Raw genomic sequence first — 15892 nt, 5'->3', positions numbered from 1 at the left:
GGATGCCAGACAGAGCTGACGATGGATGACATCGAGAAGATGGAGGATGTTTTGAGACAGAACACAGCAGAGCTGGTTGATCTTCGGAGCAAGGCTCTGGACACACAGTTCAGCCAGGAGGCTTTTGAAAAAAATGAAGACAAGACAAAGTTCTACACAGGGCTCCCCAACTTCTTAGTTTTAATTCAGATTTTTGAACTGTGCGAGCCCTATATCACCTCGGGACCTATGTCTTTGTTGTCCAAATTTGAACAATTCATACTAGTTTTGCTGAGGCTGAGACTAAATCTGCCCCTGAAAGATTTAGCTTTCAGGTTCAATATTTCTCTGTCCACTGCTTCTAGAGTTTGGCATAAAGTAATTGACATACTTCATAAAAGGTTAGAGTTCCTAATTGAGTGGCCAGAGCGACATGTTCTTCAAGCTACGATGCCACTGAGTTTCAGACAGGCATTTGGATGTAAAGTGGCTGTGATTGTTGATTGCTTTGAAGTCTTTATTGAGAGACCATCTAATCTTCTTGCACAAGCTCAAACTTGGTCCAACTACAAGCACCATCACACTGTAAAATTTTTGATTGGTGTTGCCCCCCAAGGCTACGTCACTTACATATCTTCTGCCTGGGGAGGGAGAGTTAGCGATAAGCAGATCACAATAGAGAGTGGCCTCCTAAAGAACTTGTTACCTGGAGATATTGTCCTTGCAGATCGTGGGTTCAATATTAGCGATAATGTGGGGTTTTACTGTGCTTCACTACAGACACCGGCATTCACTAAAGGGAGAAAACAGCTGTCAGCCTATGAAGTGGCAGAGACAAGGAAAATAGCCAATTTGCGTATCCATGTTGAGCGAGTCATAGGTTTAGTCAGGAGGAAATATCACATTCTGCAGAGCAGGGCTATGCCAATAGAGAACATGTCCACAAAGCCAGGTGAGACACATGCATTGATCGACAAGATTGGGGTAATTTGTTGTGCCTTATCAAATCTCTCCGAGTCTGTTGTCCCACTGGAGTAAGGGGGGTGGGTGGTAATCAATCAGTTAAAAAAAATTAAATGTCTTGTCACTGTCACGGCTCACAGAAGGGGGTGGAGAGGAAGAGTAGTGTCCAGTATCTGCTGCTTGGCTCTGGTGATAAGTAGAACAGGGTAGAGTAATAGTAGTACCTAAGTCCTGACTCCTGATTAGTCTGTAAATGTTTTCAAATGAAATATTTTTCTCCAACTGTCATATTGTGCTGGCAGTTTGTACAGTATTATACTGTGAGATGGATTGCAATCTATTTTGTTTATTTGTTTAAAAGTCTAATCTTGTAAATAAACCACCAATGTATTATTATGCTGCCTCAATAGCATTTAATCATTGTGTAGTGTTACACAACACTTAAATGACACAATTAAATGTACAATAAAATTAAATGACAATTTGTGCTCTAATGCTACGTCAGAGCAAATACAATAGCCAGAACTCATAATGACTACCATCAGGTCATAACAATATTCAAAATGTCATTATGTTGTCGTCCTTTTATCACATTACACATGTATGTTTGTAACTTGCTGTCCCAGTATTTCTGGGAGTATACTGTTTCTAAAAAAACACTCAACTTTAGGAATCGCATCATCCCAAAACTCAAGGTCAGGCAAAATCCTTTCAACAAATATGTCATTGCGGTTCCACACAACAAAGTCACAGTACTCTGCATTTGCAATGTGAAGCTGTGCCTGAATTTGGTAATAGTAGTCATGAGTTGGGTCCAGTGTGACATTATCCCCGTCACTGATGAGGCAGAAGCCCTTCTCCCCAGCACGCATGCGCAGGTTGACCGCATCTTTCTGAGAGTGTGGGCACTAAAATCACAGTGATGAGAACAACAATCAAGATTTATCTGATGAAACAGTGAAGAAGCAAAGATGATGGGTGTGGTCTGTGTTATCATAATCTCTCATTGCCCAAAACAAATGTCTATTTGAGACAGACAATAAAGCCTCATCTTATCTTAATTGAACAATCGATTAGAAATTAGAAAAGGTATTTCCTGCATTTTTACTCAGTTCACTGATTCTTATGGAAAGATGTCACACCTATGGCCTTGACTACAACAGAGTCAATACCTTAATCTCGCAGATGCCAGTTCCATGACAGTCACAAGTGACTATCCCATCAGGGGAGGACCCCATGTATGGCCACTTGGGGTTCAGCCAGAGACCGCTGTCCATACATGAGAAGCCTGCATGCTCCTGGCTCATAAGCTTCTCATATGCTCCTCTGGCTTGTGCTTCATGTTTGCATCCATAACTATAAACAGTACACATGCCAAACATGAAAAGGAAATTATTACTTAGTATTGGATGTGTAAAACAGTAAAGTGATGTATTATACAATATGCCATTACCCTAAACTATACTTAGTTCTTACCCTGTATAACCCTAGCCGTATAAGCCTATAACTAACCTCCATCTTCATAACACTTTTTTAGTTACAGTTATGGACAGTTTCATACCCCAAATCTTAACTCTGCCTTACCCTACATCAAACCCTAAATACCTTGTAGCAGCTGTGGTGAACCTATATGCCTCTGGATAGCATATGGCCTTGATCAAGCTCTTTGATGGTTGCTGGGGGTTGGTCTTAAGAACTTGTTTCAGCTTAGAGGCAGTTACGCGTCCAGCTCTTTGCCTAAACCAAATACTGCTTGCACTCTGACTTCGAGTCGCCCTCTCTACAGCCTGGACTTGGGACAGGGTGAGCTCTTCAAGCTGGAAGTCCAGGCATAGCTCTTCAAGGTCTTTGGGGGGGAGCTGCAGTGTCTCTGGTGTTCTGTACTCAGGCACAGTTTTAGGAAGCATGCTAGACTGGGGGACAAATTCTTTGTGGTAAGGTTCCCTAGACATCAGTGCTGCACTCCTTGGACAGTTTTTGCTTAAACTCTCAAAAAACCTACAGTATGTCTCTGAATCTCTCTGCACTCTTGGGCATGGAAGTGATTTCCCAACCTTTTGTGTACTTGTGCAGCCATCAATGGAACACTCAAGCTTTCGTTTTTTTGACTTTGCTGAAGAGAAGTCAATCAGAGTTACTGGGCAAGCAGGAATCTGGAAAAATTAAGCCAAAGAAGATCATTAAAATTTAAAAAGCTCTTTTCCAAAATGCTATATATTCGTTTCCAAAAATATTCGAAATTGAACAGTGATGGCAGTGGAGTGAGTATGTGTGTTTTAGGCTGGGTATAGTGGTTGGTTGGCAGTGAAGTGTGTGTGTGTATGTTGGGTGGGGATGGAGGTGCCATGTGCTGGGTATAAAAGGAGTGGAAAGTAAGCAGCTCCATGTTGATGAAAATGTGGTGTGAGGAGTTGTGAGTATTGAGGAATGCATGAGAAATGTGAATATATAAAGTGCTGCAGTCAGGTGTGTGTGTGCGCAGAAAACAAGTGCTAGGGTGTTGAGGCATGCATGAGAAGGGTGTGATATACAGTATACGGTTCTGCAGTCATGGTTATGTTAGTCATGAAAAAGGAAATGGCTTTTAAATGCTGTTATAGCGTTTTGGAATAGAACTCTTCATTTATTAAAGTACTGCCTTTTGTCTGACCCCTCACCTGCAACCTGCCCGGCTTGATTAGATCTACCAGGAGCTTGAAGCCCCCGCCGGTATAGCCTACAGGGTCATTGAGGCACTCAAGCTTCCCCACCACGACAAGGTAGCAGTATAGGGGAAGATATTTTATCCTACTGTCACATGAAGTCCCAATATAACATTCTTTATCCTTCATTTTGCTTTTTGGCTTACCTTTTTAACATGAGATGGCATCAGCCACTTGCACTGCTCTGATGTGCATGTCGCTCTCATTTTCACCCCAGCTTCAACTGCAAAAAGAACAGCTCCAACGTGCGAGCATGATTCTGATAGTCTGGAAATAGAGCACATAATCTTTTTAACATGAAATGCAATATTTACAGTACATTTTGATGATGCATAGCTTACTAATACTAATGTGCAATGGCACTTTATTTGAAGTAACATGTTTATTCATTAACTCTTTCTCAACAGCCTATAGAGAAATCATTATCTAGGTGATGACATGACTGAATAGTTCTACCCTCTATCTGAAAAATGCATCTGAGTGTCATGAGGGATCTAAGGCAATCACACAAATTCTTAGCTGATGAATTCTTAGCTAAAAGAAAACACTCTCTCCCCACTACTACTGAAGTACACCTGCAAAATGCTAGCAGTGCCCTATGCGTATATGTGTGTGTGTGTGTGTGTGTGTATGTGTGTGTTCTCATTGCAATAACATCCTACTTAATTAGGCTACTAACCCTGCCATACAATTGCAATGAGCTGCAATCACTTCTCCATCCTCCTTTGCAATTACCCAAGTCTTCAGAGGTGTCTCGTTAGACCTCTGGGAATGGTTTACCTTGAAACAAACAACTGTCACTCTAACGAAGTCCTAAGGATGTGGCATGTTTGTTGACGTTAAAGCCGCTACCGCTAACTGTTAGCGTGTTTAAGATAAAGCAATATAAGAACAAACACTCACCCTTGCAAACACCAAACTGTATCCATCACGGAGACGTTTTGTTCCAAGGTTGTGGACCCACCCGCTGACAAAAAAATTGTACGCCTCCAGACTCTTGAAAGCTTTCATTTGCTGCCTAGTGTAGTAAGAAGTCTGGAGGACCAAGTAGTTGGTGATATCCACAGCCTCGATAGTAGGCAAATCCTTTACTTCTGTGGTGTATTCGGACATTTTCAAAGAATACGGATCACGTCCGATATATTTTTTAACTATCTGTTTATATCTCTCCCGAGAAACGGGGTCTAAAGTTGCACAATAGCTGCTCTCCTGACTCTCCACAGTGTCCTCCATGTTTACTTCCGCCCTCCACTCAAAAATCGCGCTGCCTCCGCACGTCATCAGAACCACGTGACCGCAACCCAACTATTAGAAGGGGGAAGAAGGGGATACCTTAGTCAAACGTTTCGAGTGAAAGAAGGGGAAAAAAGAGGCTTGTGATTGGTGAAAAATGTGCAATAAAGGAGACTTCTCCTTTTCATTCAGTCTATATATGTTTCCAGCTCCTTTATCCCACCTGATGCCTGGACTGCTGTCTGTGGTCTTCAGCATGATCACAATGTGTTATTTATGTGTTTTGAGTTGTTTACAATGACAGGGCAGTAAGCATTATCAGTGCACATACAATAAAAGCATCTAGTTTTTACTCCAACATTGATGATGATTTTCCTTTGGCTCTTTTGAACCAAAACAGGTTGAAAAATCCCCTGAAATCAACAGCAATTGAGAATGAATTGCTTTCTTTTCTTCTGCGTTATTATGATGTGTAATTACTATAATGGATTGCATTATAGTCTCAAAGCCTCAAAGCGCTGCTCAATTCCACTATTCATTCACTCTCACATTCACACACTGGTGGAGACAAGCTACAGTTGTAGCCACAGCAGCCCTGGGGCAGACTGACTAGTCATAAGAGGAGTCTTTTATGTTCCCCCCATGTAATCGTTTTACATTTATACTGGTAAAATGTGAAGGATTATTCATGCCATTGTACTGTCATTTACAGACAGGGAAAAATTTTAAGGCATACCCTAAACTCTTGACCCCCTACAGAGAGACATTGTTGCACTTTGCTACCATGTTAGGGTCCACATGTGAAAGGCAAAAGAGTCGCAAAATGATTACAAAGTTGCCACGAGAGATTATATTTGTCCTGTGACAAAGTATTTGATGAGGGGTCACTGAATAGTTGATTATGAACATGGTGTGATCATATACAAGTGGTGCAACGGATCAAAAATTTCACGGTTCGGTTCGGATCACGGTTTTAAAGTCACCGATCGGATCAATTTTCGGATCAGCAAAAATAGAAAAAAAAGACAAAAATTCTACTCGCCGTTTACTTATTTAAGCATTTTTTGCCTATTAAAAACATTCAACTGAAGACTCATTCCACGCAACTTATATAAAAACAAATTAAGGTGCAATATGGACATTATGGGCCATGCTGGGCAGCCTCTGCATCCTCTGCACACGGCCATAAACAACCAGAGGAGTCTGTTCAGTGACAGGTTGCTTCTCCCAAAGTCAAGGACCAGCAGACTTAAAAAGTCCTTTGTCCCACACGCCATCAAACTGTTTAACTCCTCGCTGGAGGGGAAACGGGGACAGAGGAGGGGGAACAAGTAGTTGTAGTGCCTTTTCACTGTGCAATAGTTTTTGTTAATATCCAACGGTGTAATAGACTCACAATACTTGAAATGTGCCGTTCCCTTGTATTCTTATTCCTATTTATTCTATTTATCCCTTTTGTATTCTCTGTATTTATATATGTGTATATTTGGTATATTTCTGCTCACATTCTGCAACTTCTGTCGGTGCTGTGCTACTGGAAACTGAATTTCAGTTTGAACCCACCCAAGGGATAAATAAAGTTTCATCTAATCTAATGTAATCAATAGGGCAGTACAGGGCTTTGTATCTACCACTCCGCTGTGATATAACAAGCGGTCGCGGTCACGTGGCTTTCCGTTGACCTGGAGCTCCACCCATTTGTAGTTTGAGCAACAGAAGATGCCTGGGACAGTTCAGCCATAACTTTAAACATCTCCTGCTCATACATGCTTGGAACGATCTTGTCACACTGAAGTGGACGCGCAACGAGATATCATAGCGTGGCTCAAGCACGTTCATCACAGTTTAAACCCCTTGTTTTGCACAACAGATGAAGGCCTCCCGTCTGCAGCTAATCACCCCATTATTTAGTAATAGCTTCAGCCCGGTCGGACTGAGCAGCAAAGGGTTGCTTAAATGCCGCAAACTCCTCTGCTCCTCACTTGGACCGCTAGCGCTGACCATAACTACCACTTGACAGACTGACCGCGCGCACCATACGCATACTTTTGTCTTTCTTTTTCGAATCTTCGGCTCACGTGCGTACCGAACCGTGGAGTGGGATCGGTTCGGATTTTGGATCAACTGTGATCCGTTGCACCACTATCATATACCATGGCTTTCACAGTCACCAGATCTCAACCAAGGCTATCTGGGTAAATTTGACTGACATAACAGATAGATAATAGCTCTGTTAGTGTTTCAGAATCAATTCCAGTAAACACTGAAGCTCTTGCGGAGACATGTGTTGTACAAATACATCATGAATTTGTGTTTGCCCCCTGTTGTACACGTTGCTTTCTTTGCTTCTGTTATGCTTCTACATATTTGTGTCTTCTAAACATGTTGGCAGAGAATGCTATTTTTGTGTAACTTGCCCTTCGGACTATAGTGATGCTGATTCAAAGAAGGTCAGTAAGTCTAAGGCATATTAAAGCCCAACTTAGGCATTCATTCATTAAGTCAGAGGTTCCCAAAGTGTGGGGCCCACCCCCTGGGGAGGGGGGAGGGGGGCAGAGTCATTGCAGGGGGAGCGCGGTATGAAAGAGAAAAAAAGAAAGCTTGGACACTGCTACCATAATGGACAGGTTTTTGACGGGGCTCCCAAACAAACGCAAAACAAAAGATGAAGCATCGCCAAATATGACCAAAGCGCTCGAAACACTCTCCGCTTTTAAGCAAAAACAAAAACCAAAAAAACTCCACCCTTTCCTATTGGTTGAAAAAATGTACCATGTCGACCAATCAAAAATTATATAGCAACGTGGCATTTAGTTGTTAAGAAATGGAAGGAAGTTTTAGGAGTGACGGTGGTGTTTTGAGATGTGAGAGATTTGCAACGTTTAGCGCAAATCTTGTGTAGTTAGTGTGTAGTGTAGTCAATAGTTTTGTTGTGTGTGTCAGAACAATGAGGCGACTGCTGAATGTTGAATGTGTTACAGGAGTGATACATCTCCCGTTGTCAGGCCTGCATGCATCAGCCTGTTGTTCTCCTTTATCTCATAGTGGACAGAAATTATTTTTTGGAGTGGCACAAATAATCTGTGTGGCATCAAATTTGATGCAGAACAGCTGATTGTTCTGTAAATAGTTTGAAATGTTCAAAATGCCCTGGCTGCATTTGAAGGTAAACAGCTGCAAAAAAAAACTGTTTGCAAAACTCAGTAACTCAGTAACTTTTTTGAAGGAGTAACTATAATAATAATTGCCCAACATTGGTCATTATATACTGTGTTTTGCAGACAGACTTACAGGAATCTCTCCCAGACCACAGATGCATAGTCATAATACAAGTCAGAGCTTTATAATAAATATAAAAAATGAAAAGGTTCTCATTTCAAAATTGGAGTTCAAGTTATTTTTACTTCCAATAGTGTTAACACTGCTGTACTTTGATTATTTTAGTAAACCATGTAACTTGGATGGATTAGATGCTGGCGTGACCACAGTGCACACGTCTGCTGTTGCTCACAGTGGACAAAGGGATCGCTCAGGGAGTTTGTGCGTTTGTTCAGACACATGAAAAATTCGAGGGAACATTGATGGCAGGACTTTTTTGGGCAGTTTTGTAGGAATGGGGTCTAAAAGACACGTTGATGGTTTGGAGGAAGTAATTATTAAAGAAAAAGAGTCAAATTTAACATTGATGGTACTAAAAGTAGCTGTAGATAATATTACATCTGTGGGATGATTATTGGTAATTTTTTCTCTAATGATAAAAATGTTATTTGTGAACAAGTTCATGAAGTCATTACTAGTTAACGTTAAAGGGATTGTTGGCTCAACAGTGCTCTGACTTTTTGTCAGCCTGGCTACAGTGCTGAAGAGAAACCTGGGGTTGTTCTTATTTTCTTCAATCATTGATGAATAGTAAGATGTTCTAGCTTTGCGGAGGGCTTTCTTATAAAGCAGCAAACTATTTCTCCAGGCTAAATGATGATCCTCTAAATTTGTGACACGCCATTTCCTCTCCAGCTTACGAGTCATCTGCTTTAGGCTACGTGTTTGAGAATTATACCACGGAGTCAGGTACTTCTGATTTGAGACCTTAGTTTTCACAGGAGCTACAGTATCCAGAGTCGTACGTAGTGAGGAGGTAAAATTATTAACAAGATAATCGACCTCTGTTGGAGTAGCGTTCAGATAGCTGCTCTGCTCTATGTTGTTACAGGGCATTGAAGATGATAACAGTGGGTGGATTATATTCTTAAACTTAGTTACAGCACTTTCAGAAAGACATCTACTTTGATAACGTCTACTCTCCACTGCTGTGTAATCAATTATTGAAAATGTAAATGTTATCAGGAAATGATCAAACAGGAGAGGGTTTTCAGGAAACACTGTTAAATGTTCAGTTTCTATGCCATATGTTAAAACAAGATCTAGAGTGTGATTAAAGTGGTGGGTGGGTTCTTTTACATTTTGAGAGAAGCCAATTAAGTCTAATAACAGATTAAATGCCATGTTGAGGCTGTCATTTTTAGCATCTACATGGATGTTAGAATCACCCACAATAATTATTCCCATACGGTAAAAAATATATTTTGAAATATATTTTGAAATGTATTTCAAAATATACAAAAAATGGCCAAAAAAAGATATGCGCTAAAATACATTTTAAAATATGTTTATATATTTTGAAATGTATTTGCGCTATATTTAAATATGTATTAGAATATATATCCCACTGCTTGTTTCATCAGGCCTTTCAGCAGAGTTACCATGAAGGAAGGAAATGTGATGATTGGAACTCACACTAACAGTCGAGCACATGGGGAAAGCTTTTATCCTCAGTGATGTGCATGCCTGATGTTTACTGAAACGGAACGCATCCTTCATCTGCTGCTAATGGCCAAAGACTTTGTGTCATTCCTCACTGACTCAAGAGTAAAAACAGATGCTGAGACATACTTGGCCGACTTTTCAGACGTACGATCTGTTCCAGTGGAAATGTTTGTTGTTGACAAACATACACAATAAATTACTTTCTATTCAGCCTCAAAGAGAATCTGTTTCTAACCCACATGTCACACATTTCCTTTAATTTGTAGGAACAGTTTGTAGCACTGAGAACACATCTTCCTCGGCAGTCAGTTTTCCACACAAAGCGACGTCACACAGAGGAAAGGCTAACATATGTGTTAAAAATGAATTAACATTGCAGAAATACACATACCAATTGTACAGGTGCTTATCTGTGCTCAGTCTGGTATTTGAGTACCTTATGCCTATGATCTTTAACTGTATTCTACAGTTTCAGCTTTTCAATGTGGTTATGTTCCTGTTGTTTTCCTTTAGAGTGATCCAGAGTAAAAATCCAGCGTTTCCTGTGGGAAGTCATGTTGTGAGTACCAGCGGGTGGAGAACCCACACACTCAGTGATGGGACCGGCCTCACTCCCATCCTGTCTGAGTGGCCTAAGTGGTCTGTGTCCCTGTCTCTGGGTGCCATGGGGATGCCCGGGTAAGAAAGATTTAAGTAACTTGCATGGATCATGGTCACTTTCTATTGGATGTTAAATCATGGCAGGATGTTCTGACTCTTCCTTCAGTTATTAGGTTGCAAACTGCAACTGAATAAAAGCATTAAAAATCAAAAAATAAGTAGACAGTAAGTGGACAAACCCCAGATGTTTTGTCCTGCTGATGAGCTGAAGCAGAGTTTCTAAGCAGTGATTTTTGTGGAAGTAAGTAATATGGCAATCAAAGAGGCAACAGCAGGATTTACTGTTTCTGTCTCTCTGCAGACTGACGGCTGTTTATGGGATAGAAGAAGTGTTGGGACTCCAGAAGGGTGAGACCCTGCTGGTAAACGCTGCAGCTGGAGCAGTGGGCTCCGTGGTGGGACAGATCGCCAAGATCAAGGGCTGGAAGGTGGTGGGCTCGGCAGGCTTTGATGCCAAAGTGGCTTACCTCAAAGAGCTGGAATTTGATGAGGTCTTCAACTACAAAACTGTGGGTTCCCTGGAGGAGGCTCTGAGGAAGGCTTCACCAGAAGGATACGATTGCTTCTTTGAAAACGTGAGCTTTCTTTATACATGTATTTCTTTTGCATATTCAAAATATATTTATAATATATTTTTAAATATATTTCAAAATTATTTAAAATCATTCAAAAATATATATATATTTAACCCTTCATATATTTCTAAGAAAACACATGTAACAGCTAAAAAAAATCTTTATTTGATATCTAAAACATGCATATAGAATATCAATCAAGCAAGGAACATACATTTTATAATTTTATTCTCATTACATACTTAAACATTCTAAAAGAAACACACACACACACACACACACAGAGCACTCCCACCAGACCACACACCCACAGAAACAGAAGCTAAAAGCTCGACAGTCGCACTGTTAGGTCTGTCAAGCAGTTTTGGATATTCTTCTGTTGGTACAAAAATGATCGTTTTGACAAAAATTAATAATTTCATCAATTGTGGTCGCCTGCCCTAACTTGCCCTCTACTTGTTTTATGTATGTATGTTAAGCTTGTGTTGTCATATCTAGTCTCCATGTTTCTGTTTTACTTTGAAAGGTCCCGTGTTTCTTGGTACTACATGTTTAGCCTCACTTCCCCTGTTGTGCCATTATGTACATTTGTGTCAGCTTTTTCTTCATGTGTTTCCACTTCCCATGATCACCTCTTTTCAAGGTCCTGAAGGCAAGCTATAACTTTCTTTTTGTAGCTGCTTGTGGGGTCTCACTTTAAGGCTTCGTAGGTATTGTTGTCACTGAGGAGAGTAGTGATCTTTGTGTGGTAATCTGTTGTGTTTAGGACCACGGTGCACCTTCCCATATCAGCTGGTATTATAGTGATGTTGTGGTCTTTGGTCAGGGAAGTGACGGCCTTCTTTTCTTGTAATGTGAGGTTAGATGGAGGGACTTTGGCACTGGAGAGGGTAGCTTGCCTTCAAGACCTTGAAAGGGACAAAATCATTGACCGCCTCACATATCACCGCCTTTATCCCGGGGATGCCATACACTGCATTTACGGACTTCCGAAAATCCACAAGGAAGGGGTCCCACTCAGATCCATAGTCAGTAGCATAAACTCAGCCACTTATAGCATTGCAAAACACCTTGCTACCATCCTTGCACCTCTGGTGGGGAACACCCCACACCACATCAAGAACTCCACCGACTTCATCGACAAGGTCCAGAAACTTACCCTGGATCCAGATGAAACCATGGTGTCCTTTGATGTAGTCTCTCTCTTCACTTGCATATCCACCACGGAGGCAGTGGAGACTGTCAGAAGACGACTACAACAAGACAGCTCCTTGGAAGACAGGACCAACTTCACACCCAATCAGATTTGCACATTGTTAGACCTCTGCCTTACCACAACATACTTCAAATACAACAAATGCTTCTACAGACAAAAATATGGCTGTGCCATGGGCTCCCCCGTGTTACCTATTGTAGCCAACCTTTACATGGAGGAAGTGGAAAGGAAGGCTCTTGGCTCTTTTAAAGGGAGAGCACCCAGCCACTGGTACAGATATGTAGACGACACCTGGGTCAAAATCAAAACACAAGAATTGGAATCCTTCACTGCGCACATTAACGCCGTGGACAAAAACATCAAGATCACCAGGGAAGACACAAAGGATAACTGTTTGCCTTTCCTGGACTGCGCTGTGCACATTGAAGAGAATGGCAACCTCAAGTGTACCGGAAGCCCACACACATGGACCAGTACCTCCTCTTTGACTCACATCACCCTCTGGACACAAACTTGGAGTAATTAGGACCCTACACCACCAAGCAGAACATGTTCCCTCTAAGCCTGAAGGGAAAAAGAAGGAACACACACATGTAAAGGAAGCACTTAAAACATGTGGTTATCCTAATTGGGCGTTTATAAAGTCAGCAAAGATGCACAGAAAAGAAGATCAGACACCAGCGAGGGAGGATAAGAAGGACAGACGCAACAACGTTGTCATCCCCTATGTAGCCGGTGTATCAGAGAAACTCAGGAGAGTTTTCTCCAAGCACGACATCCCAGTGTACTTCAGACCCAGCAACACACTCAGACAAAAACTGGCTCACCCGAAAGACAAAACTCCTAAACACAAACTGAACAATGTGGTGTATGCTGTACAGTGCAGCGAGGAATGCCCAGACCTCTACATCGGAGAAACCAAACAGCCACTTCACAAGCGCATGGCACAACATAGAAGAGCCACCTCCACGGGACAAGACTCAGCAGTCCATCTGCATCTTAAGGATAAAGGTCACTCTTTCGAGGATGCCAACGTTCACATTTTGGACAGAGAGGACAGATGGTTTGAAAGAGGAGTGAAAGAAGCCATCTATGTCCACTGTGAGCGACCATCTTTGAACAGAGGCGGTGGTTTACGACACCAACTGTCTGCCATCTATAATCCAGTTTTGAGTTCCCTCCCCAGACGCCTTAACGCCCACTCACATCCTGGGCCATCTGACCTCAGGAAATTACATGATAGGGTGGGGCCAGGTTTCACAATGAGCTCACCCGAAACCCTGGCTGATTGGGACCCACACCCACTTTCACACCTTGGCTCAGGTGATTAGAGGATCATCAGGGGGTCCTTTTGTCCCTCTTTGGGGGGAAACTCCCACTGGGTTTAAATCTGGGACTCTCTGCCATTTGACCTGAAGAAGCTTCTCGGATGAGAGGTGAAACGTCTTCAAGCAACTTAAAGAAGTCCAGACGCTTTTCTTTCCAAGCTCCTTTGACTACGATGACCTTGATGATTGAGAACCTTCACAGACATTACACCTGCTGATTGTAAAAAATGTAAACTTTTCATTCTAAGAACTCTGGTTCGGCACTTGAGTCCGTTCAGTCCTGTGACAGTCACCATAACCATAACAGATATCAGATCCCGGAAATATGGATATGAACTGTGAAAACATCGTTCAAGTATGGGATTAAATAATATAGTGGAAAAAATAAGATAAGTGTAAGTGCTAGTTGATTTAATATGTGGTAAAAAAAAACAACATGGTAATTAAAATCATTTCAATATTAAAATAAAATATCTATCTGTGTCATAAAAACAAAATCTACACCAACAAATGTGACATGACTGAGGGGGAAAAACAACACCAAAAAAACCCAATATGTGGACATCCTCGTATCTGAGGTGCTGGCAGAACGAGTTGGAGACCAGTAGCTGCCAGTGGTTGGAGTGGGGGACAACTTCAGTGGCATTTATCTATTTATCAGTTTCTCATTTATGAGCTTTGCAAAGTATTCCTTACAGTTTCTCAACAAGCTCTCTTCCCTCTTAGTACTCATCTCTTTCCCTTAATCACTTCAACCTCCTCAGATAATTAATAATTTGTGACCTCAAATTACAAACCAGGGTAAGTAACTGGTAAGATTACAAAAGATTCCAATGTAATCATTGAATGGGATTTTTGTTTTGGCAAATCTGAAGAAATCAACAATGCTGGACTGATCTCTGTATGACTTTTGAAACCACGTTTATCAGGTTAATTCTGTGTGGTGTGGATGGCCATGGTTATTAAACTCTTTGAATAGATCTTCATCAGAAGAGAAAGAATATTCTTAAAGTACTTAAAAACATTGATATTAATGTTCCCAAATATGTTAGTCTATAGTTTTGGCTACTTCCACCATGAGGTCAAACTACATAACTACATTTAGAAACAGGCTGATTACTGACTGGAATAGCAACTTTTATGTATGTCCACTAGATGGAGCTGTTTGAGTTTAATTACCACACAGTTCCAAGCAGATCATCAGTGATGCTTTCACGGTTTATTCCAGAGTACAATGTTATTAATTGTTATTAGTTATTAGTTTTATTGTATTTATTGTTGAGTCACATGGATAGTGATAACTGGTAGTTTAGACACTAGGAGTGAATCAGTGGTGGAGTGGTGCCAGATTCATGTAGTAATATTTTTTGTCCTTCGAGTTGTATTAATTATTTAATTAATATATGTTTTGTATTGCAACTATTTTGTCTTCAGAAGTGTGGCCTTTTCTGGTAGTGACTGCATCACAGGGGCTGCACCTTTAATATGACACCTTAAGAGAAAATTTCTAATCCTAACTCATTTTCTAAACTATGGTTACGTTGCTGATCGTAGTCGCACTGAAGCCCTTGTGTGCTGTGAACAGCCACTGAAACAGACAAGCATGAGAAAAAAAGTGAGAACAAAAGTTTATTGATCATGCAGTAAAACTGTCATGGGAACAAGAACAAAGTGCCAAACTAAAACATGTTAAAATGTGTTTTGCTGTTGCTGCTTTTAAATCATTGTTGATTTTAAGTACTGAAACAGCTCTGGTTAAGATTGTGATTTTTTAATCAAATAAGGGAAAACAAACAGACACAGTAATCATTTGTATGCATGGATGTCCTCTGGTTTGAAGTTCTGAATGGACCAGTAAGAGACCAGCAGCTGGATGTCAGTGGTTGGACTGGTGGACTACTTCAGTGAAGAGTAGACGACGTCTGGCTCTGGTTTAAAGTCTGAACACAAACACACACAGTTCAAACAACAGGAAACATGATTACAAGCTTTGAACTCCAAGATGTCCAATCTCTCTGCATCACACACAGTCCCAGGTCAGACTATGGAGTGGAGCTGCACCGATTCACCGAGTAATTTGAGTTACTTGATTCTAAAAAAATCCTCCATACATTTTTTTCTTTTTTGCTTCTGTAGCACCTCTACAAATGACCAGTAGGACATCAGTTTGAATAAAGACCTTAGACATCTAGTTTGGTACTCACAAAATGAGTTGTTTTGAAAGTGAACAACTTGGACCTTCATTGCCTCAGTACAACTCGTCCATCCATACATAGATATAGAATAAAATAAAACAAAATAAGAAATTGAAATGAAAATTATTTGATTGAAACAGGCATACTGTCAGGGAAATGTCATTGTGCAGACCAATGACTGTTCTACAGTCACTAGAGCAGACCCTACTGTCTACTA

At 41.0% G+C, this 15892-nt stretch overlaps 1 protein-coding gene and 1 long non-coding RNA gene across 2 annotated transcripts in view; one reads left to right on the top strand and one right to left on the bottom strand.

The window, feature by feature from the left end:
* Window positions 1-1463: 1463 nt before the first annotated feature.
* On the bottom strand, window positions 1464-3097 carry LOC135932563 (uncharacterized). The gene is made up of 3 exons (XR_010573558.1): window positions 2997-3097; window positions 2115-2298; window positions 1464-1850 (listed from the first exon to the last, which is right to left on the bottom strand). It is a non-coding gene; the product is annotated as an uncharacterized LOC135932563 (long non-coding RNA).
* Window positions 3098-3287: 190 nt separating this feature from the next.
* LOC134623871 (prostaglandin reductase 1-like) overlaps window positions 3288-15892 on the top strand; it is a 37614-nt gene continuing 25009 nt past the window's right edge. Inside the window, exons 1-5 of the mRNA XM_063468879.1 lie at window positions 3288-3296; window positions 3624-3701; window positions 9591-9678; window positions 10217-10379; window positions 10663-10936. Of these exons, the coding sequence (XP_063324949.1) occupies window positions 3288-3296; window positions 3624-3701; window positions 9591-9678; window positions 10217-10379; window positions 10663-10936 (612 nt within the window). The remainder of the gene's footprint in view (window positions 3297-3623; window positions 3702-9590; window positions 9679-10216; window positions 10380-10662; window positions 10937-15892) is intronic.

This window comes from Pelmatolapia mariae, linkage group LG3_W (genome assembly GCF_036321145.2).
Source record: "Pelmatolapia mariae isolate MD_Pm_ZW linkage group LG3_W, Pm_UMD_F_2, whole genome shotgun sequence".
Lineage (NCBI taxonomy): Eukaryota > Metazoa > Chordata > Actinopteri > Cichliformes > Cichlidae > Pelmatolapia > Pelmatolapia mariae.
Note: the sequence above shows the minus strand (reverse complement) of the source record. Positions and strands in the feature narration are given on the sequence as shown.